Below are 24,525 nucleotides of genomic sequence, written 5' to 3' on the forward strand. Positions count from 1 at the left end.
AAGCAACACATTCAAGGGGCAGAATCAGTGGGCACCAGAACCCTCCTGAAGTAAGACCAGCTCTGTGAGGTGGGCCCCTGCACAGCTGATCCTCTGCCGTGGTCAGAGGTTGGTGGTGAGTGCTCTCAGCCCATTTTGTGGTTGATTAGCCTGGAGGTAGATCCCTTCCATTGGTGTGCCAGCAGCAATGAAGGCTCAACTACAGGAGAAAGGTATACACAGCCAACATGGTGGGTATGCCTTAAATGCCCAGCTTGGGTGATCAGGGAGGCTGTGCTACTGGGCCCTACAGAACACCTTCTATATTAAGCCATGCTACCAAGCCTGGGAGATGTAGCAGGCAGCTCTACCTAACATATAGAAACAAACATAGGAAGGATGCCAAAATGAGAAGACAAAGAAACATGGCCCTAATGAAAGAACAGAGCAAAACTCCAGAAAAAGAACTGAACAGAATGGAGACAAGCAACCTACCAGATGCAGAGTTCAAAAAACTTTATAAAAATTAGACCTTCAACAGCATAAAATGGACCAGTCAGAAATGAAGGATATATTAACTGAAATGAAGAATAATTTACACGAAATCAACAGTGGAGTAGATGAAGCCAAGAACCAAACCAGAATTTTGGAATATAAGGAAGCAAAAAAATACTCAATCAGAGCAGCAAGAAGAAAAAAGAATCCAAAAAAGTGAGGATAGGGTAAGGAGTCTCTAGGACAACTTCAAGTGTACCAACATTTGCATCATGGGATGCCAGATGGAGAAGAGAGAGAGCAGGAAATTGAAAACCTATCTGAAAAAATGACAGAAAACTTCCCTAACTTGGTGAAGGAAATGAACACACAGATCCAGGAAATGCAGAGTCCCAAACTAGAGGAACACAAAGAGGCCCACACCAAGACACATCATAACTAAAATGCCAAAGGTTAATGACGAAAAGTGAATCTTAAAAGCGGCAAGAGAGAAGCAGTTTAACTGCTTACAAGGGAGCTCCCATAAGACTGCTGGCTGATTTCTCAACAGAAGCTTTGCAGGCCAGAGGGATTGACAAGAAATATTCAAAGTGATGAATAGCAAGGACCTACAACCAAGATTACTCTGCCTAGCAAAGCTATTATTTAGAATCAAAGGAAAGATAAAGAGCTTTCCAGGCAAGAAAAATCTAAAGGAGTTCATCACCATCAAACCAGTAGTATATGAAGTAACAAAGGGTCTTATTTAAGAAGAAGAATAAAAAAATAAAAAATATGAAGAATGAAATGGCAATGCATACATATCTATCAACAATTATCTAAATAACTAAATAAATGAACACACAGAATAGAAACAGGCTCATAGACTCAGAAAACATTTTGACAGATGCCAGTTGGGAAGGGGGTTGGGTGATGGATGAAAAAGGTGAAGGGATTAGGAAGTACAAATTGGTTGTTACAGAATAGTCATGGGCATATAAAATACAGCATAGGGAATATAGTCAATAATATTCAAATAACTATGTATGGTGTCAGATGAGTGTAAGATTTATTGGGATGATCACCTAGTAAATTATACAATATCTACTCACTAGAGTATATACCTAAAACTAATATAATAATGTATGTCAACTATAAATGAAAATAAATAAACAAACAGATTACTTCAATTTCCAAAGTTTTTGGAGGTCTTTTCCTTTTGGATATTATTTCTCTGGATTTTTTTTATTGTGGCAGTGAGTTTCCTTTTGTCCTTGATTCTTTACATGTGTGCTGGTAATTAAATTTGAAGGATAATTTAGAGGAGTAATTGCAGGCTGGATGAGTAATCTTCCTCCAGACAGTGTTTGGATTTGATTTTGTCAGGCACCTCAGTACACTGCCATCCCTTACATTCTTGTCACCCAAGAGAAACAAACCAGGTCTCAATAATTTAATTTCAAGGAATCTATTCTGAGGATCTATACTTATATAAAAAATAAATCTGTACACAAAGATACTCAAAGCAATGTTATTTAGTATAGCAAAAAAAAATATGTTAACAACATGTATGTCCAATAATAAGGGAATGGTTAGATAAACTATATGAAAAAGCACATAGATATTAATGTTAATATAATCAATACAATATCATGGAAGTATTTTTATAACTTTACAAAGATAAAAATTATATCTGTAATAATAATTACAAGTATGTTAACAAAAACCTATGAATAAGAAAGTCTAGAATGATGTTGTCCAACAGAACTTTTAGTGACCACAAAAATGTTCTAGATCTGCCTTGCAACATGGTGGCATTAGTTACACATAGCTATTAAACATGTGACAGGTGGTTAGTGTGACTAAAAATTACATTTTAAATTTTATTTTAAATTTAGCCAAACATAATAGTTGATACTATATTGGCTAGTGCAGGTCTAGAAAATATTGAAATGTTAATGATTTTTGGTGATTTTTTTCCCTTTCTTTTTAGTTTTCAAAGGATTCCAAATGTTCCTTAATGTATTACTATCACATTTTAAAGTAAAAAGGTTTTAATGGACCTAGTCCCCCATAACACATATGTAAAATATTGTTGTAAAGTCTGGTAGAAGTTAAAAGACCAAGTCTATACCAATTCTTCTTGACAAATAGGTCAATGTGCCATGTACACAGGCTGCCATATTCATCACGACAGCTTTTATGATTTTAGGTAAAATAATTTTTTAAGAGTAGCAAGTAAACATATTACAAGCTAGTTACCTTTCCACATGCTTTCCTAGAATCACAACATGCAATGGACATGTTTCTTTTGTCTAGTTCAAAATCAAATAGTCTGTCTTCAACTACCTCTTGTTTTGGAATATCCACAGAAAGCTGATAAGAAATTGTTTTGAGATGTTTTGAATCTAATGGGAAAAGAATCACATGAAAGTACATATATGTTTTAAATTTTTCAAAACCACTATTCTAAAATGAAATTTTAAACTCTATTACAAACACATTGTTTTATCAGACTTGTTTTAATGGAATAAAAATGAGGACCTTTATTAAATTAGAGTGAAGACCTTCTTTTGTTAAAAAATTAATGAGACCATTCCTTCGTTAAAAGAAGGAAAAAGTGATCCTGGCTGGCATAGCTCAGTGGATTGAGCGTGGGCTGCGAACCAAAGCATCGCAGTTTCGATTCCCAGTCAGGGCACGCACCTGGGTTGCAGGTCACAGCCCCCAGCAACTGCATGTTGATGTTTCTCTCTCTCTCTCTTTCTCCCTGCCTTCCCTCTCTAAAAATAAATAAATAAAATCTTTTAAAAAAGAAGGAAAAAGTGATAATTTTAATTAAGTGCAATTTTCTGGCATTAGATTTAGTAGGAAACAGTTGAATATCAAGGAAATTTATATTAGAAATTTAGTTTAAAAAAGAAAACCAAAAAATGTATCTTCTCTAAGTATCTTTTTTCTTTCTTTATTTTTCATTGTTTATTCTATTATAGTTGTCCCAAGTTATTCCTTCTTGTCCCCCCTCCTCTAAGTATCTTTTCAATAACACTGAGTTGTAGAGGAGAAACTGATGCTCAAAAAGATTTAGTAATTTACCCAAAGCAGATAGCCTATAAGTAGAAAAGCAAGGCTATAAATTTAGAACTTCTGGATGGGAGTAAAAGATAGAAAATTGTACTGCCAACAACAATTAAAATAAAAAATATTTTAAAAAATTTCTCTGTGTATCTGACCTCATATAATCAAAGAGGCCACAAGAGTCTCCTGGTTTATTTGACAAATTAAAATTTTCAGAAAAATCCACACAAAAAAATCAGAACTTCTGGAACTGGAGACTATGATGCTAAATGAAATAAACCATTCGGTGAAGACAAATACCATATGATCTCACTTATAAGAAGAGCCTAATGAACAAAATTAACTAACGTGCAAAACAGAACCAGTGACATGTAAACATGGAAGAGGCTAGCAGAAGCTAGAGGAAAGGGTGGTGGGGGCAGGGAATGGTGGAAAGAAGGGGAAGGGATTAGTCAAAGGACATGTATGAATGACCCATGGACATGGACAACTGTGTGAGGATTGACTGGAAGTGCGGGTGGAGGGGGCTCGATCGAGGAGGGCAAAGGGAGAGAAACTGGGACAACTGTAAAAGAATAAGCAAGAATTAAAAAAAGGAAGTGAAATTTTTTAAAAAGCAGTGCCGTGGGTGTGGGGCGGGGGATAGAGGGAGGAAGAACTTCTGATTCTAAAGTCAGCACTCCTTCAATTGCACCAGTACTATAACTGCACTGGCCAGCACCTGTATATGAAGAAAGTAATCTAATTAACTTGGACAGATTTTCCATGCCCCAACCTAAAAATAAAATGGGATGTATGTTGAATAAAACAAGAAACAATGAACTCAAAAGCTCTTTGCAGTTATCTGTAAAGTGCTCTATAGATGTTGCTGATTTATTTTAATCAATAAGGAGATGAAGACTGAAAATTTCAAAAGCCAATGGAACACCAGATTTTCTGAGCCATTTTGACTAATACACTGACTATAATGAGAACTTTAAATGGAAACACTTTTAAGTGCTTTTTTTTTTAATATGCCAGTTTTAGATCTTGGCCAAACATATGAGTTTTCTGATGTACAACTGATCTATAACATGAATGTTGGTGAACTCACCTTCTTCAAAGAAGCCAGTGTGTTCATTTGTTTTTACTGTGAAATGTTTGGCCATTTTTTGCTCCTGTTTTCTACAAAATAAAAAAAGATGCATAAATATGAAATGTGTTTTAAGCTTAAAACACATACTACAAATTTTAACTGTTTAAGTGTCATCCCTTGTGATTTTTATTTGTTATTACTTGTGGCTCCTGTTATTTAATCACAGCACTTGGGTCTCTACTCTGTTTAGTGGAGAAATTTCTCCCGTATAGGAATTCTGAAATGAATCCTCAGAACTGGGTTGGTAAATTTCTACTTTAAATCAGTGGGTTCACTGAGTTTTAGAGAGCTTCTGAATTGCATAACATTCACCAGGAATGGTAATAGGTTTGCTTTGGCCAATTTGATTTCTTCACTGAGACTATATCTTTGAAATTATATATTTTGAAAAACAAGGTTCATTTTACAAAAAGCTCTCTAAGTGGACCTATCTGAGTTTCAATATCAAAGGCTCAATGTTACCTCCTCAGGGCTTTTTCCTTTGCTTTGAGTCTATCAATGTCAGTGCCGTGGGCTGCGTGAGGTTTGATACAGATTAATTCATCTTTACAGCTTTGGATTTTTAGTTTTTCCTCATACATGTAGTCAATCAGATTTTGGAAATAACTACAACAGGGGGCCTGAAAAACAAAGAGGTCATTTTTACCTCATTAGTCCTAGAATGAAGATAATTAGAGGGGATAAAAACCAAAAATGGCTTATGAGGTTTGAATTACCATCTATGGTAACTTTCTTGATAACAAACTAAAAAAATAATTCATATAACATACAATTCACACACTTAAAGTATGTAATTCAATTGATTTAGTATATACAGAGTTGTGTAATCATCCCCACAATTGGTTTTAGAACATGAAAACTGCCCATTAACAGTCACTCCCTACCCTCCTTTCCTCTCAGCCCCTGGCAACCACTAATCTATTTTCTGTCTCTATAGATGGTCTGTTCTGTATGCTTTATATAAATGGAATCATACAATATAGGATACTTTGTGATTGGCTTCTTTTACTTAGCATAATGTTTTCAAGTTTCATCTAGGTTGTAGCATGTATTAGTACTTCAATTCTTCTCATGACTGAATAATGTTTGATTTTATGAATATACCATATTCATCAGTTGACAGGCATTGGGTTGTTCTCACCCTTTAGCTGTTCTAAATCATGCTGTTGGGAATATTTGTATACAAGTGTTCATGTAGATGTATGTTGTCAATTTTTTGGGGAATGGAATTTTCTGGGAATGGAATTGCTGGGTTGCATGGTAATTATATGTTGAACTTTTTGAGGAACAACCAGACATTTTTGCCAACATGGCTGCACCATTTTATATTCCCCTTTAGCAGTATATGAAGGTTCCAGTTTCTCCATATCCTTGTCAAAACTTGCTATTATCTGTCTTTTTTTTTTATTATAGCCATCTTAGTGGGTGTGGAATGGTATCTCATTATGGTTATAATTTGTGTTTCCCAGACAGCTAACACAAAACTTAAGAATGGCAATACAGGGAAAAGATGCAGAAGAAAATACTACATATATTTAAAAGTGGTACTTAAAAATAACACTATTTCCTCAGGAATTCTGCTTTAGAACTTACATATTCTATTGGTTCAGAGCTACTGCAGTCAGCATAAATATCCACAATGGAAAGAAATGTTCTTAGATCACTCCCACAAAATTCACACTTGGGTAATATTTCCTCCTCTTCTTCCTTCAGAGAGAGAGAAAAAAATGAAGACCTGCCCATAAGAGCCTCTGAGAGCAGTTAGAGTCAGGGCTCTGGACAGGGCCAGAGAGCATCCAGTAGGACAGCAGGAGTGGTGGGGATGTGCAAACCTCCTTGAGAACTTCTGTCAGAAACCCTGAAGACTTCCAGGAGTAGTTGGTGGGAAACTTTCAGGAAGCTGAGGTCCTATACTAGAAGGTACCCAGCCAGCAAGATCTGCATATTCCAGAATGGAACATCACTTCTGTTTAAGAGTGGTGAGGACTGAGGACACTTGGGTGGTGTTTTCAGGGCCTCTGTCTGGTGGAGCTCACCAGAGCACAGCTGAGCCCATCGGGAGCTATGTGGGTCCTTCGGATGCCTTCTTAGTATGAGAAGAAACGATTGCAGAAATGATTGTTGACATCAGAATCCCTTGTTGTGGAGGAGGGATATACAGTGTGTAACTAGTTGCAAGAGACAGAAGATAACACATACCAGATTTTAGGAAAATGTTCTAAGGAGTTTGAATACCATCTTTCAAGAAGTGTCAGGTTAGCCAATATATCAAATGCATAGTTCAAAACACTCGAAATCAGAGTGCTCACAGAATTGGTTGAATATGGTCACAAATTAGAAGAAAAAATAAAGGCTATGCTAAATGAAATAAAGGAAAATGTACAGGGAACCAACAGTGACAGGAAGGAGACTGGGACTCAAATCAATGGTGTGGACCAGAAGGAAGAAAGAAACATTCAACCAAATCAGAATGAAGAAACAAGAATTCAAAAAAATGAGGAGAGGCTTAGGAACTTCCAGGACATCTTTAAACGTTCCAACATCCAAATTATAGGGGTACCAGAAAAAGAAGAGGAAGAGCAACAAGTGGAAAACTTATTGGAACAAATAATAAAGGAGAACTTCCCCAATCTGGCAAAGGAAATAGACTTCCAGGCAGTCCAGGAAGCTCAGAGAGTCCCAAAGAAGCTGGACCCAAGGAGGAACACAGCAAGGTACATCATAATTACATTAGCCAAGATTAAAGATAAGGAGAGAATCTTAAAAGCAGCAAGAGCAAAGGAGACAGTTATCTATAAAGGAGTGGCCATAAGACTCTCAGCTGATTTCTCAAAAGAAATCTTGCAGGCAAGAAGGGGCTAGAAAGAAGTATTCCAAGTCATGAAAGGCAAGGACCTCCATCCAAGATTACTCTATCCAGCAAAGCTATCATATAGAATGGAAGGGCAGATAAAGTGCTTCTCTGATAAGGTCAAGTTCAAGGAGTTCATCATCACCAAGCCCGTATTATATGAAATGTTAAAGGGATTTATCTAAGAAAAAGAAGATCAAAACTATGAACAGTAAAATGACAGCAAACTTACAGTTATTAACAACCACACCTAAAACAAAAGCAAAAACAAACGAAGCAAACAACTAGAACAGGAACAGAACCACAGAAATGGAGATGCATGGAGGGTTATGAGCGGAGGAGTGGAAGGGGGAGAGAGGGAGAAAGGGTACAGAGAATAAGTAGCATAAATGGTAGGTAGAAAATAGACAGGGGGAGGTTAAGAATAGTACAGGAAATATAGAAGCCAAAGAACTTATAAGTATGACCCATGGACACGAACTAAAGTGGGGGAATGTGGGTGGGAGAAGGTGTGCAGTATGGAGGGGAATAAAGAGGGGGTTATGGGACAACTGTAATAGCATAACCAATAAAATATATTTTAAAAGAAGTGTCAGGTTAAAAAAAAATCTTCCCATTACTATGTAGGCCACCATTAAAATGATCAACTTTCTAAATTAGAGTTTTTCTCAAGAGGAAGCCCAGGTTGAGGCCCTAAATTCTGTCTGGGCTATGAAGGTAATTGAGGAGGAGGACAGCCAGACCAGGGGAAGCAAAAGGGAGACCTGGAGTGAGAAGTTCAGGTGACTCAGTGAGGGTTTGAGGGGCCATGGCCATGTTGGCAATTTGAGGGCATGATGGCAAGGAGGCAAGCCTAAGCAGAGGCCTGCAGGAAAAGACTGAGATCCTGGCTTATAGGTCATGAACGCCACCAGGGCATCTGCGGTTACCATAGAAACCATTCTCTGGGACTGGCAAGGTGGCCATCGTGGGTCCAAAGTGTAACTCAGGTACCCGTGCCATCAGGGATTTACCACCTGAGAGTTCTGTCCAATCCCTTTAGCCCACTGAAACTACAAAATAATATATCCGAAAGCAGAAGACTTAGGGAGTGGCAAGGTAAAGCCTTGTAATAGAAAGATGGTGGTGTAAAACCTCGGATGGCCACCAGATGATGGGACAAGGCAAAGGACAGCTGACAAAGCTAGGCCATCTATAACCTGTTCTTCACAATAGTCTGGGTAGTGGGCTCCTCAGCTCAAGGTCCCTTTACCCCTTTACCTGGAGTCAAGCAAGGTGGAGATGCTTCAAAAGACCATGAGTTGGGTTGTAATCTGCACTTGAAGAGGGTATGGCTGTAGAGAAAGGCAGGCAAGCCAGCTGTTACTGCCCCTCAACTAACTAGTGTTAAAGCCCCATCACAGAGGACCTGGAAGGTCTGTCCAAAGAGCAGGAGGAGCCAGTGTTCCCAGATGCTAGTGCAGGGACTGGTCCCTGGAAGAAAGGGCACATGGCCTTCCTCATGTTCAGGCCCATCTCTGTGTGTCAGGGAAGAAACTCCCCTGGATACAAGCCTTTGTGGTTCGGAAGAAGGAAGGTGCTATGTCTGAACAAGAAATTTGAACTCAAAGAGTCAACAGGGTGACTAAGCCATTGAGAGACCTGGGCTAAATAAACACAGTCCGTGTTGACTGATAGGAAATGACATGATATATTTAATGTGTTGCCCCTCATTGAACTGCACAGTTCGATGTGCTGCACAAAACGGTGAGTACCACACTAGGGCATCAGCGTAGCATTGCCCTGAACTCCTGCACATGCCTCCGCAATGTGCTGTCTCGCATGACTGTCTCTTGTTTTCAGTGAAAAACCCTGCACCTTTAATGCACATGGGAAAAGTAACCAAAGGGGACTGGGGGCTGCACTGTTCTCTCCACATGGCCATAATACCCAAGTTTGGAAGTAATCATTCCACCAGTCAGCACCTCACTGCCCTGGTGATGCAGAATTGTGTGCCATCCTGTTGGAATTACTAAGGTGAACTTTTCCTTGCCCATCAAGCACAGGCATTAATTGGTCACTTAACATGATCAAATATGGCAAACCTATATTTTACCTATGTTTCCAGGTTTTATGACCACAGTTATAGGTTGAATTGTGTCCTACCAAAAGGTATATTAAAGTCCTAACTGCTGATACCTATGAATGTGGCTTTATTTAGAAATGGGGTCTTTGCAGATGTAATCAAGTTTAGATGAGGTCATTAGGGTGTGCTCTAATCCAACATGACTGGTATCCTTGGAGAAGAGAGACATTTGGACACAGACACACACAGAACACCAGGACAACTTTGACAGACTGGGGTGATGCGGCTACAAGCCAAGGAATAAGGACTGACAACTACAACCAGAAGCTACGAGGAGGCAAGAAAGGATTCTTTCCTACAGGATGGACTTGCTGACTCCTTCATTTTGACCTTCAGAACTGTAAGACAATACGTTTTTGTCATTTTAAGCCACCTAGTTTGTGGTACTTTGTTACAGCAACCCTAGGAAACTAATACAGCCATCCTAAGAGCTATTTCAAGCCATCCTGAGTGCTATTTCAAGTAAATGGGTTTTGCCTATTTTTTATGTATGTTCACTGTCTTTTGTGCAAATCATCAAGTGACTTTTATCATCATTTATTGCAGTAAAGAAAAAAGAAAAGAAAATCACCTCAAAGTCAGTGCCGAAGTCAAAACTCTCTCGTTTGAATGCCAGAAAGGGTGGCGGCCCAATGCTGGGTAACGTTCTTAGAGAAGGCTCAAATAGTGTTATGAAGTCTTCCTTAAACTAAATTGTAGAGAGGGAGACAGAAAGCGAAAATTAAAGATTGACTATGTGATCTTTACCACGAGCACAGTTTACTAGTTGGACTGATAAACATTTCTTACCTCCAGCTCACATAAAATAGTTAGTTCTGGCTCTTCTGGATTAATTACCCATTTTTCTGAAGAGAAAAGGATAGATTTAGGAGGAAAGTTGAAAGGCTTGTGCAGTGTATCCCATTTTCTCTAGTTTGGAGATCCCGGCCCATCACACACACACAGACACACACGTGTACATGCATGCACACTGTTTAAATGCCCTGAACCCCTAGTTTTTACCAGCTTCTTGCATATATTCTTAGGGGAAGGCTTTTCTTTCTTTAAAAAAAAAGATTTTATTATTTACTTTTAGAGAGAGGGGAAGGGAGGGAGAAAGAGAGAGAGAGAGAAACATTGATATGAAAAAGAAACATGAATTGATTGCCTCTCACATGCACCACGACTGGGGATGGAACTTGAAACCCAGGCCTGTGCCCTGACCACGAATCAAACCAGCAACCTTTGGCTTCTCAGGTCATGACCAACTGAGCCACAGTGGTGAGGGCAAGGGAGGAATTTTCTAAAGGGCATGGGCACCATCCAAGTTAAGGCTGGTTCCCTAGTAGCAGTTTGCCTTTGCCAGCAAAGGGGATAACTCCAAACATCCACTTACCTCTTATTAACTTAGCTTTCTTTTTACGTTTAGTTTCCTTCAGTGCAGAGGGTGTTTTTGTTCCTATAGAAAGAGTATACATTTACCATTAATCATGACAAAGTAGGAAAGAAGTGTAACATAAAAAAAATATGTCTCTTAGAAAAATAAGTACCCTTATGGTGTTTATGTTAATTTTTTTTTGCCTTTTTCTAAATGTAATTTTATCAGCAATGAGAAGCAAATAGAGAAAAGCCACGACTCCAATGTCTCACACTTAAAAATGTTCCTGTTCCTCTCTAGTACTGGAATACTACACAGATGTATCTTTTACTTGATTATAATCATGTTTTGCAGTCCCTGTTATTTTCTGCTTCTTTTAAGTACTATTCTATCTACTTCATGTCTGCTATTCTATAAAAGATTTTTCAGGTAGGTAGGTGCTGGGTGGGGAGTGGGGTTCAAGTTCAACACAGTGAACTAAAGCACCAGGATTATTTCCTCCACAGATTCCAGGGCAGTACTGGAAATGGGGAAGGCAGCTATCAACACACCAGCAACTTTGAGTAAATCTAGAGGTTTAAGCAAATCTAGAAGTTTAAGCATATAGGATTAGAATGATGAAAAATCAATCAGAACGATCTGAGTCACTCAGAGGTAAAGGGAGGAGGCTGACCCACTTTGTAGCAGAGCGTGGGGCAGTAAAGACTGCTATAGGAGAAAGAGATACGTTTAGACATACTTTCTATGTGGAGTATCTGGAAAAATTTTAAATATGTTTTAGGCATTTTGTCCAACAGAAATGCAAGCACTGGTACAGTAAGATCTTAAATGTCATCAACAGGTTCTGCAACTTTAAGTGGAATGACCTCTAATGAAATTAATTTTACCACTGGCTAATTGGTACATAAGAAGTAAGTGTTTATGATATCTCCTCAACATTATAATAAAATGACATTATTTAAGGACCTGATGTATAAAAAAATTAATGCACAAAGATTTCCATTAAGGCATTATTTGCTATTGGGAAGAGCTCAAAGAACCAAACCAAACCAAACCAAACAGGCACTAAAATATCTTGCAATCAGATTTATTACGTAAGTCACAATAACTGCATATATGGTAATACTTATCAATTTTTCCTGGCTGCTAAGTAAAAATATTAAATAAGAAATAAAACTGCTGTTATTCACAGAAAATATAATTATCTAATCGACTTTCAACTGACAAATTTTTAGAATTAATAAGAGGGTCAGAAATGCAAGAATAATACATAGAAATCAACAGTTTTCCCATAGAGTTACATTACCAATTAGAAAATACAATGGAAAAAAAAAGATTGCAATTGTTACATCAATAAAAAAAGACTGAAAAGCACCTAGGAATAAATTAATAAGAGATGCATATGAATCCCCTATGAATAAAAAACTACAAAAGAATATTTATTTTTTTTAAATGGACAGGCATACTAGATTGCTGCTGTTAAAACAATCAAACAAGGAGGTCATTAGAGGCAGCTCCAGTGCCTAGGTGTCTCCTGTGTAAGCAAACTGCCATGTAAGCCAGAGTCAGCTCCTGTAAATGCTTCAGGGTTACAGCCAATCACAAATAGTCAACTAGTCTTCTCCAAATAATGTAACCTCTGAAGCTGTAGCCAGTCAAACAATTTCCTTGCTTTACTCCCTTGTCTTCTCTATAAAAACCTCTCCCAAAGCTTTTGTGGGTGGTATGCTCCTAAACACTTGTGGTCTGATGCTGCACAATTCGAATGAATGTTTGCTCAAAGAAACTCTTAAACATTTGAAAATACCTCAATTTGCCTTTTAACACTGCCAAACAAGATCAAAGAATCAACTTGTCAAAATCCAATGAAAAATCCGATCAGAATTACATGGGCTGAAAATCTGATCAGAAATTACATTTTCTTAATTTACATAGAAATTAATTTGGCGATGATTAACATCTTTCTTTTAAATATTTGGTCCATTTTTACATGAGATTGTGTCACTCCTTTGTGCAACCCTCCAGCGACTTCCTACTCATTCCCATGGGAAAAGATATGGTCCTCACTGTGTCTTTGACCTTGTCCCCTAAGATTCTTCTCCTTACTTGCTCCACTGCTGCCACACAGGACGCTTCCTTGTTCTAGAAGGAGGCACTTACTGTTTCCTATGCTTGCAGCACTCTTCCCCCAGAGATCCTCGTGGCTCACTCTCTCACCTGCTTGAGGTCTGCTCAGATATTTTAGCTTCTCAGTAAGATTTCCCTGAGTGCCCTGTGCAAGCGTGCACCCCCCACATCCAACATTTTTCATCCCTTTACTTGCTTGATTTTCCTCTTTTTTGCACTTACATCACCTGACAGAGTATATATTTATTTATTTGGTGTGTTATTTATCTCACCATTACTTCCAATTTCCACATTTCAATAGAAGATCATTGAGGCAGTGGTTTTACTTGTTTTGTTCACTGCTGTGTTGCTGGAACAGGGTTTGGTCTATAAGAGGTGTTTTGACGTATGGTAGGTGCTCAACAAGCACCTGGTTAATAAGGATATAACAAAACAAAAAACTTGAAAGAAAAGGCTATTCACAAAGATTATTTCTGAGGAGTATATTGTGATAAGTTAAAATTTAAATTTTTACATTATGTATTTCTTAATGGTTTGAACATTTAAAAAACAGCATGCATATGTTGCTTCTATAATAAAAAGTAAAGATATATACCAAGATATAATGGCAGATTATTTCTTGGTGTGAACATAAATGCTATCATTGATTAAAGAATAAGTGCCAGTCCTGGGACAGCAGTATTATTATTGCCAACACGTGAAGAAACTGAGACTGAATGAGGTTAAGTATTTTCCTCAGTCATCACAATGTTAGTGTTGGGACTGGGATTCAAACCTGCATCTACCGATTGCCTACACAGTGTTCTTTCCAATGTGCCATCCCATCACCCAGCAAAAGCTAAGACATCAAACTACTCACCAGACTTCTTTTTGTTGGACAAATCTTGAAGCCAACTCTCGTCTGTTTGAACTGATATTGGGGCTCCTGGATACAAACCGCCAGAGATTGTCCTGAAATTTAGACAAAACATTTTTGTTGAGTATACCTCTATAGTTGTTAGCAGTTCTTCTGAATATAATACACTTAATAATCAAATTAAAAATGTACATAGAAGATCCTGAATTCTATTTTCTTTGAAATATTTTCTTCCATTTTTATCTCGTTAGTAAAGTCAGGCGCACTGTGTTTGCATCACATCTGTTCTTTAGAAAGTACTCCTTTCTAAGTCCTGGGGGCTGTCAATACCTTATTTCCCTCAAGGACTAAATTACTACCACTCTCTCTGTGTGTGCATGCTGCTAGTGGTGTGTATGTTTAAACATTCCCTTGAATTTAAATTTAAATGAATTTAAATGAGAACATACTATTCATTTTGAATAGCCTAAAAATAATCCATACTCTTTTTAAAGGCTGAAGTTAAATGCATTGTAATTGAATAATCTGCTTTCTATGAGTAGTTTAACCAGTTACTTGAGTTATCATTGACAGGACAAGTAAGCAGGAATTTATTGACTCTTACTGTTAAAATGACTGTTACTGGTGACAAATAAACAATAATTATTGTTTTTCAAGTTCCTTTGCCTCCCTGAATTTCATTTCTTGTAATAATTTGGGGCATCTTCCAAAATTATCAAACAAAAAATTTCTAAAAAGTTTAGTCAATGTTAGGATTGTCCCTCTTTCATATTTCTCTGTTCTCTTAGGTCTCCACCTTCCTTTTTTGATGGCTGTCCCTTGGCACAGTCCATCAGTGGGGGGTTTTGTTTTAATTCTGAAATGACTGTGTCCTGTCATGGTGAAGGACTCCTTTGCAGAAGCTGGCTGTGCAAGTGTCTGCAGAAGCTCCGTTTATCTAACCTCCTGTGAAAACAAGTTATGGGGACTAAGAGTACAGGCACACTGAAGAGCAAGCCCTTGACAATATTTAATACTTGGATTTTTTCCAATGCCACAGTTAACAAAATCAATACATTCTTCATCTAGGTCTCATTCCCTGCCTTAAACCAACTCCAAAGAATGTTTCTGAAATCCTGTGTCAAGATGGAAGACCACCAAAGGTAATAATGAAATTAACATTTTCTGAGAACTTACAGTGATTACATACATAGTAGTTACTTTCTCACATTATTTCATCTATCTTTGCAAAAAAACAATCAAAGCAGGTATTAGTATCCCTTTCTACAGGTCAGGAAACTGAGGCTCCAGGGAACCTCTCAGAAATGATGTGCAGCAGGGGGCAGATAGGGGTCCAGACCTGTTTGGCTCCCAAACTTGTAGTATTCCACATTTATCTGCTCCTAAAGCTTTTCCCATTTTCAACCTGAATAGTAATAGGGCCATTAAAGATAGAAGTTGAGCCAATATTAGTGACATTTTTATGGCTTTTTAGCACAGATTGCCTTAAAAATACAATCTCACCAAATTCACCAGAGAATACTTTGAAATATTGAAGAAGCATTTTCTTAGGAAGATTTATGAGAGGGAATTAAGATTTGATCTGGGAAAGAGCTTCCCATGTAGGAAGTCCAGGTCAAGACAGCTCCTGTGTGCACAATTTTGCCCCTCCTTTCTGAGATGACAAATACTTAAAAGCAAACAAAAAAAAAATGGCCTTGGGAAACAAGAAAGATGTCCTCAGTAGACAAGTAATAATATTGAAGAAGTCCTTGTAAGAAAGCAAATAGCCTGAGTTAGCCTGAGGTAGATGGAAAACCAGAGCAGAGAACACCACAGCTCAAGACAAAAGAGGTAAGTTCTTCTGAAGGAATTCCCAAGAAGCTCCTAGCTCAGACTTGGCCAAATGCAGCGAGGGAATAGGACCTGTCATTAAAGTTCAAGGAGTGACCTTGGAAGAGCTGGCCAGGCAGACTCCTTCTCTTCCCTTATACAGATCATTTGGCAGAAGTTACTTAAATTTCCAGATGAAGCCCAAAGAACTGCTTTCTAAAAATTAATGAGCAGCCTGCCTGAGTGGGGTTTAGGCCTGAAAGAGAAGCAGAGTACAGTATGAGGTTACTTAGAACCTGCTCAACAGGCTTGGGTGAAAGGACAGGCACATTCTACACATGAAGAACTCTAACCACACAGTAAATTGTCCTTATTGTAACTCTAGTAATAGTGAAGTTGCCCATCTTGTTGCTTCCTGCCGACACTCCACAGGAAGCTGGCTCTGACAAAAGTCACCCACCTACATAGGACTCACAGTCAAACTTCCTTCCGCATGCCCTGTTAAAACATAACTACTCAGCAGCAGAACTTCATTTTAGCTACCTAACAGTTATTAATTGATAAATATAAATGAATAACCAAGGATTACCAGTCACTTAAGGACAATCAGAGGCATGGAAGAGGAAGGACCAAGATAAACAAACAGAATAACTGATCCTGACAGAAAAAAAGAATATAAAAAACCCCTAAAGAATTTTAGTACATTGTAAAGTACCCTTAAAGACATTTTTAAAAACCCACACAACTATTTGAACACCAACAGAGAATGAGAATTTGTTTTTGGAAATGACAAATATGTATCCTGAAATAAATTCTGTACAAGGGGTGCATAGTAGTAGCATGTAAACACCTAAAATCTTGAAGATATTCAAGAAGCCCAAAAGCCATTCTTTAGGAGTTGTGAAAGAAAGAACAGAGGCAGTGAAGGGAAGGAAATAAGCAAGTACCAGAAGGATTTGAATATCCCTGATCAGCAATACTGGATACTAGAATGCAATGAAGCAATCAATGTTTTTAGAGTGCTGAGGGAAATTGGTTTTAAACTGTTGGTTTTTGCCAGGTTATCTGACTAATAAAGTATGAGGCACAATGAAGAAATTTCAGGCCCTGGATGGTGTAGCTCAGTGGATTGAGCATGGGCTGCGAACCAAAGTGTCGCAGATTCGATTCCCAGACAGGGCACATGCCTGGGTTGCAGGCCATGACCCCCAGCAACCGCACATTGATGTTTCTCTCTCGCTCTCTTTCTCTGTCCCTTCCCTTTCTGATAAATAAATAAATAAATAAAATCTTTAAAAAAAAAAGAAATTTCAGAACAGGCAAGGACTCAGAAATTTGACTTCCCATGAGATCTGCATGAAAAAATTACCTGAGGAGTTTCTCCTGCAAAAAAAAAGAAAAGAAAAAGGAATGACAAAGAAGGCAGTATCAGAATCACGAGTGAAGCCACTGAGCTCTACTAAGAAAAACTGAAGACAACTAAAAATAGCTAAGAGTTGGAAAGTTCATCTTTTAGGAGCCAGATTTTATGAACCGAGGGTTTCATTTTCTGATACATAAATCCAGTCACATTATTAGATCTTAGCATGAAATTATGAGTATTATTTTTTGATTTCCAATTTTTTAAATCAACCTGTACCCAGTGCACTGAGTTAATTATAATTACAAAATATAATGCAAACATAATAAAGGTTGGCAAAGCAATATGACTATATAAATATATAAGTTTTAATATAATTTGCTATATAACTTGTTAACTTGGGGAGGAAAAGGTGAGAGAAGAGATGGAAGGAAGTAGATGTGCATTAATGTGTTAATTTTTCATAAGTTAATGTGTTATTTTTCATAAGTTAATGTCACTAAAATGGACAAATCAAGAAGTAAAGGTTTAAATACTTTAAAGTCTCAAAGATAGAAAAACTAAAAATAATATAACTACCAAAAAACAGAGAGGAGGGAAGTACTATAAGTTACATTTGTCATCTTCCATGGTGGGAAGTCAGTAGTTATGAGACAAATCAAGAAATAAAAATATGCTATTTAAAATTATACTGGAAATAAACTGTTAACAATTTGTTGGTGCTGATGAGGAAGAGTGGGGGGGTTGAGAATAGGTATGAAGATTTTATGTTTTGTACCACTGTATACTTTTATATCTTAACATTGTACATATATTATCTTTTATTAAAATGTGGAAGTCAGATGATAAATAGAAACATTTTTTAAAAATATATTTTATTGGTTATGCTATTACAGTTGTCCCATTCCCCCTACACTCCCCTCCACCCTGCACACCCCCTCCCACCCACATTCCCCACCTTTAGTTCATGCCCATGTGTCATAAGTTCTTTAGCTTCTACATTTCTCATACTATTCTTACCCTCCTCCTGTCTATTTTCTACCTACCATCTATGCTACTTATTCTGAGTACCTTTCCCCCGTCTCTCCCCCTCCCACTCCCCTGTTGATAACCCTCTGTGTGATCTCCAGTTCTGTGGTTCTGTCCTGTTCTAGTTGTTTGCTTAGTTGGCTTTTGTTTTAGGTGTGGTTGTTACTGTGAGTTTGCTGTCATTTTACTGTTCATATTTTTGATCATCTTTTTCTTAGATAAGTCCCTTTAACATTTCATAAAATAAGGGCTTGGTGATGATGAACTCCTTTAATTTGACCTTATCTGAGAAGCACTTTATCTGCCCTTCCATTCTAAATTAAAGCTTTGCTGGATAGAGCAATCTTGGATGGAGGTCCTTGCCTTTCATGACTTGGAATATTTCTTTCCAGTTCCTTCCTGCCTGTAAAGTTTCTTTTGAGAAATCAGCTGACAGTCTGATGGAACTCTTTTGTAGGTAACTCTCTCCTTCTCTCTTGCTGCTTCTAGGATTCTCTCCTTCATTTTAATCTTGGCTAGTGTAATTATGATGTGCCTTGGTGTGTTCCTCCTTGTTTCCAGCTTCTTTGGCGGCTCTCTGAGCTTCCTGGACTTTCTGGAAGTCTATTTCTTTTGCCAGAATGGGAAAGTTCTCCTTTATTATTTGTTCAAATAACATTTCCACTTGTTGCTCTTCCTCTTCTTTTTCTGGTACCCCTATAATTCAGATGTTGGAACATTTAAAGATGTCCTGGAGGTTCCTAAGCCTCTCCTCATTTTTTTGAATTCTTGTTTCTTCATTTTTTTTCTGATTGGATGTTTCTTCCTTCTGGCCCACTCCATTGATTTGAATCCCAGTTTCCTTCTCATCACTATTGGTTCCCTGTACATTTTCCTTTATTTCACTTAGTGTAGCCTTCATTTTTTCATCTAATTTGTGACCAAATTTAACCAGTCTGTGACCATCCTGATCACCAGAGCTTTGAACTGTGCATCTGATAGGTTGGCTATCTCTTCATCACTTAATTGTATTTTTTCTGAGGCTTTGATCTGTTCTTTCATTTGGATCCCCCCCCCTTCTTTTTTGTCTTGATGTGCCTGTTATATAGCGAGGGGCAGAGTGTTAGGTGTTCATCCAGGTGGGGCAACTCATGTCCCTTTGTGACGCTGTATGCGGGAGAGGGGTCCGAGAAGGAACAATGGCACTTGCTCCACTCTCTACTGGATTCCAGTCATTTCTGCCACTTCCCCCAAGTGAACTGGGCCCTTCTGGTGCTGATTCCCAGGTCGGTGGGTTTGTGTATGTTCTAGGACCCTGTGGGTCTGTCCAATGAACTCTCCTGTGAGGCTGGGAGTTTCTTCCAGCACCTCAACCCCCACAGGTGTTTACAATCAGTGATTTGGGCCTTTATTTCCCCGCGCTGTGACCCTGGGTTGTGCGGTCTGTCTCACTCCCCAGTTTCACCTGGTTTATCTGTGTGTGAATGTGGGATCACCCAGCTCCGCAGCCACCTTGCACGCCAAGCCCCTCCACAATCTGCAGCCTTGCTGGGTCTGCCCACTGCCACCTTGCATGCCTGGGGTCCACCAGCTGCTACTCTGTGCACCCAGGGTCTGCCAGCCACTGCTTTTTTGCCACGACCCATTTCCACCCCACCGCCTGACTCCGCCCCTCTTACAGGTCTGGATGAATATGTCTATTTTAACTCCTTGGTTGCCAGACTTCCATACAGTTCAATTTTCTGTCAGTACTGGTTGCTATTTTGTTTCTAAATTTTCATTGTCCTTATTTTGGTTGTGCGAGGAGGCACAGTGTGTCTACCTACACCTCTATCTTGGCTGGATGTCTGATAAATAGAAACATTTAAGTGGAACAGAACAATTCTTTTTATGCTTAAAAATTTAAAAGTTGCTTGTAAAAAGCAAAATTTAGGTGAACAGTAATTCAAGACTGTAGACTCAGATTTGGTGTGAGATTTCAGGGGAAGATTATAAAGATATTCTAAAAGGTGTTTCTCTGGTGTCTTCTTATTATAAGGTACTTGAAGGCTAATAGCAACAACAAGAAAAAGAAAAATCATAATTTTCACTCCCTTCCACAGGTGTCCCTGATCACTCTCAAATTTAGCCAATAGAGACTTATGTCTTGAACGCTCATAGTATTTGCACGTGGCATTCACTTATTATTTCAAGATATTAAGATGTGCATATGCCATCTCTACAGGTAGGCGATAAGTTGGAGGTGGGCAGGGACCTTGTCTCTACCTCCTCTAAAGTGTCTAACAGTCTAAATTTTAAAAAAAAAAAATTTAATAAATTAGTTGTAAATACCTTGAATGATTTTACTCTACTTTCTGACATGTTTACTCAAAAATTAAATATAATCAACTTCAAAAATAATGTGAAAACTGAAAACATTCTCTTACCTATCTAAACTTGTTTCAGATGTGTCTCTCCTAAACGTCTGGAATATCTTAGGAAAATCTGTTGAATGAAACATTAAAAATTTTAGCCCTTCCCTCTATATCAGCAGTTCTCAGAAAGATAATTTTGCCCTCCAGGAAGTGCTTGGTAACATCTGAAGACATTTTTGATTGTCACACAATGGGGTTAGTGCTAATGGCATAGCCAGGGCTAGAGGCCAGCGGCGCTGCTAAACATCCTAAATTGCAGAGGACAGCCCTGTCCCCTAATCCTGCCCCAATGAAGAATCATCCAGACCAAAATGTTTTAAAGGAAGTGACTGGAGTGGTTTCAGTACATGAAGTTAAACACAAAGGTAACTTGTTTTTTGCAGGACTGTTTTTAGTAATACAGCACCCTTAAGGCACTACTCCTCCAGGAGTGGCACGTGCTTGTGTGTGAGAGAGAGGGAGAAATCAAGAGTGAGAGATAATACTATCATTGTGTATGCACGCAGAAGTAGCACTACCTATGGCTCTGCCTAAATTGCCAGTTTTACAAGGCGTTCACCTATATCCTATATTGTGTAAGTTCCACTCAGCCAAGATTTCAGTGCCTTTGACAGAAGGGACTGAGGTAGACTGGAGTGTGTGTGTAGTGGTGCCTGTATCTCCTAAGGATACCCAGGTGGAAGAAGGCCCTGGAATCTTTGGGTCTGCTGCCCCCTAGGGCCAGGGAAGCCTTCCACAAAACGGGGCGCAGGGGCGGTACTTTTCTGAGAGGAGACGCTGCTGTAGGAGCTCGAGCTCCTGCTGGGTGTTCTGCGTGTGCTCGATGAAATCTGCCTGAGCGAAGTCTCAGGCTCGCTGTACATCGCCTCAGGCTCGCTGGACGTCGGCGTGGGGCTCAGGCTGGGGCTTGAGATGCTGGTTAAGCGGGGGCGAAAGCCCTGGAGGTCGTCATAATTGCCGTCATCGATGTCCATAATTTTCCAGAAGTACTCATTGCCCAAAGTCTCATAGTCCTCCACCCCCTTCTCCTCCTCCTTTGCCGCCTTCTCCTCCTCTGCATCTGCCTTCTCCACTTCCTTCTCCACTCCTATCTCCACCTCTTCTTCTTCCTCCTCCTGGTCCTCCTCCAGCTTCCTGAATCTACGATGCGAGTGCCAACTGGCCATTGCTGATGGGAAGCAGGATCACAGCTAGCCTTGCACAGGGACAGTGGCCGCAGGGACCGGTCCAGGCCTGGGTCACGTGCCCTGTTGTGTGTCCGTCTCCCTGGGCAACTGCCTGAGGCAGGGCAGAACTTCGGGGATTTAAAGCCACAGAACACCCTTAGCCAGTTGGCATGGCAGTGCCTAGAGAGTGGTGGTCAGGCCAGGAGCTGCTAAGGGGAGCTGGGGCCGCTGCAGACATCTTTTGCACCTGCTCTCCATGGTCTCAGAGCGCCCCTCGACCCCCCAGCAGGCTTCTGCGAGATGATTTCCCTTTCCTCTGTCAGCTCCTTTGGAACAAGTCTTTTTATTATTATTTTTTGAGGGGGTAGTGGCTACCAGCGATGGACACCCATAAGGCCGCTTGTTATTGTGTATGCTGGAGTGTGTGTGTGTGTGTGTGTGTGTAGGTAGACCGGTGCTTGCTGAAACTTAGACAAAACTTTGTAAGAAAAACCACCAGCCCTTAGGTCCTACTTTGCTGATTTGAATTTTTATTTTTATTTTAAAAATATTTTATTTTTCTTAGAGGGGAAGGGAAAGAGAAAGACATCAATGTATGGTTGTGTGTCACCATGGCCCCTGCTGGGGACCTGGCCTGCAACCCAGGCATGTGCCCTGACTGGGAATCAAACTGGCACCTCTTTGGTTTGCAGCCTGTGCTCAATCCACTGAGCTACACCAGCCAGGACTGATTTTGAGTTTTTAAAACATTGCCTTAAATATTATCTTGCTTAGTGGGACTGGGGTCTTCTTTATTGCTGGTTCCATCCATTCATCCAGGAGGTGGAAAAAGCTTGAGGCATCTGGCCACCTAAGCACCCCTATGTCTTTCTGGGGCTTTGTTTTGAGTTCATAATACTAAAATTTTGCAAGATACTTTTGTACATACAAATAGGTATGCAGATATAATGTACACCTGTTCACCTACTACCCAGGTTGGAGCATACACTTTCATTGTAGAATTCAGCTTTCTTTTAAAAACTTTTCAAGACAGAAATGTATCTGGTGGGAGGGATTTTGTTTCTGAGGCTTGACGTCATTGCAAAGAAAAAGGAAGCAAACAAAAGATTCTACATGACAAAGGACATCTGGGTGTTGACCCTTACATTAAGTGACTAGCATTAGGCACTTAAGTACCTTTGCATGATCTCTATTGAATCACCTAGCCTCTTTCAGCCTCAGTTTCCCTGGGTATTGATAATGGGAAAAAACTGGAATAAGCATTCGTAAGAGAATACTTAAAATAAGAGCCAAGTGGCTATTAGGGAAGTGGGGCCTCTGCAGATCTTGTGCTTCAGTTCTGATATGCTATTAAGTTACTACACCTGTTGCTAAACTGGAACCTGGGAAAGCCAGCATTTGAGCTGCCTGTCATCACCAAACCCAATAAATAGAGACAGGATTGAATCTTTAGGAGCACTTTATTTAGATGGCCAGTGATTTGAGAAGATGGCAAGTTATGGACTCTAAGAGACCATCTTATATTTCCTTTCAAGCTAGCCTTTTTTATAAGGAGGAAAAAAGATGAAGGTAAGGGATTTGGAATTCAGGAAGAGGTTAATCAAATAAAAGCTGAAGTCCAGCAATTTCCTTAACATCCTTTCACCCGTTGACCTGTGATTCTTTACCTGGGTCCTGTGTCCTATGTTCTGGGTGATTTTCTTTATCTGTGTCCTGGGCAGAGGAATGTCTCTCCCTGGAACACAATGGCTCAGATACCACCTTGACTGCTTATGGTCTCTTCTGGAGCACAAAGGTCGAATTGCTTGTGGTCTCCTGGAGTCAGAGTAGGCCATACTTTCAGTTTTTGAAACAATAGCTTTCTACATGTTTTAACTACTAGATTTATTAACTATTACCAAAAACTAAAAGTTTGCAACTCTTGAGTTCCTCCATCAAACTTGCTATAAACGTCCTGAAACAACTGTTACATGAACACCTGTGGACTTGACCTCCTCCTTGTAGTTTCCACCCCACCTTGTTTGCATATTGGAATTAACCAATCCCTGTTAACCTAGCCAGCAATTCTCCATTTGCATAAAAGAATTACATTTTGTGGTTTTTATCTTTATACACCGTGCCTTTCTTTGTTCTCTCCAGAGCACAGTTTGGGTTGCTACCTGAGTCTGCATTTGTTGGATTGCAATCCTTTGCTCCAATAAATGCTTTTTGTTCTTTATTAAGGCCAGAATCTCTTCTTTGGTTGACATTATAAAGGGGAATAATAGGACTTATCCCTCAGATTTTTGTGGATATCAATGAATGTTAAATGACTGCCTACAACTGACAGTGTGAAATGCAATAAAGCAAGGCACAAAAAAACAAGGTATGCCTGGATATTTATTTTATGTCTCATATGTACAATTTTGTATCATGCTTTTTAAAATTTAGCATGACATTATAAACATTCTCATTAATTTTTGTATCACATCAAGTAGCTATACCTCAGTTAATTCACTTGTTTTTGCATTTAATTAGAGAATTATCAAAAGGATATTCAGTATCGCTTTCAGTCAAGGTGGCAGAGTAAGTAAATGCTGTACTCACTTTCTCCCATGATCACATCAGAATCACAACTAAATAGAACAACCATCTTTGAGAACCACCTGAAGTCTAGCTGAACAGATCTCCCATAACTAAGGACATAAAGAAGAAGCCAGGTGAAACTTGGTAGGAGAGGTGGAGATGCAAATCTCTGGAGGTGGGGCTGGCCCCAGACCTACCTGTGACAGTTAAGAACTGGG

The 24,525-nt window shown here is 39.1% G+C and overlaps 1 protein-coding gene across 1 annotated transcript in view; it reads right to left on the reverse strand.

Moving 5' to 3' along the window:
* ERICH6 (glutamate rich 6) overlaps positions 1-21,742 on the reverse strand; it is a 36,765-nt gene extending 15,023 nt beyond the window's left edge. Inside the window, exons 1-10 of the mRNA XM_045851888.1 lie at positions 21,337-21,742; positions 20,589-20,646; positions 13,986-14,077; positions 11,018-11,080; positions 10,432-10,487; positions 10,214-10,330; positions 6,260-6,373; positions 5,129-5,286; positions 4,625-4,695; positions 2,716-2,861 (exon numbers count right to left, since the gene is read on the reverse strand). Of these exons, the coding sequence (XP_045707844.1) occupies positions 2,716-2,861; positions 4,625-4,695; positions 5,129-5,286; positions 6,260-6,373; positions 10,214-10,330; positions 10,432-10,487; positions 11,018-11,080; positions 13,986-14,077; positions 20,589-20,646; positions 21,337-21,742 (1,281 nt within the window). The remainder of the gene's footprint in view (positions 1-2,715; positions 2,862-4,624; positions 4,696-5,128; positions 5,287-6,259; positions 6,374-10,213; positions 10,331-10,431; positions 10,488-11,017; positions 11,081-13,985; positions 14,078-20,588; positions 20,647-21,336) is intronic.
* Between the last annotated feature and the right edge of the window lie 2,783 nt (positions 21,743-24,525).

This window comes from Phyllostomus hastatus, unplaced genomic scaffold (assembly GCF_019186645.2).
Source record: "Phyllostomus hastatus isolate PE091 unplaced genomic scaffold, TTU_PhHast_1.1 phas_contig_86, whole genome shotgun sequence".
Taxonomy (NCBI): Eukaryota; Metazoa; Chordata; class Mammalia; order Chiroptera; family Phyllostomidae; genus Phyllostomus; species Phyllostomus hastatus.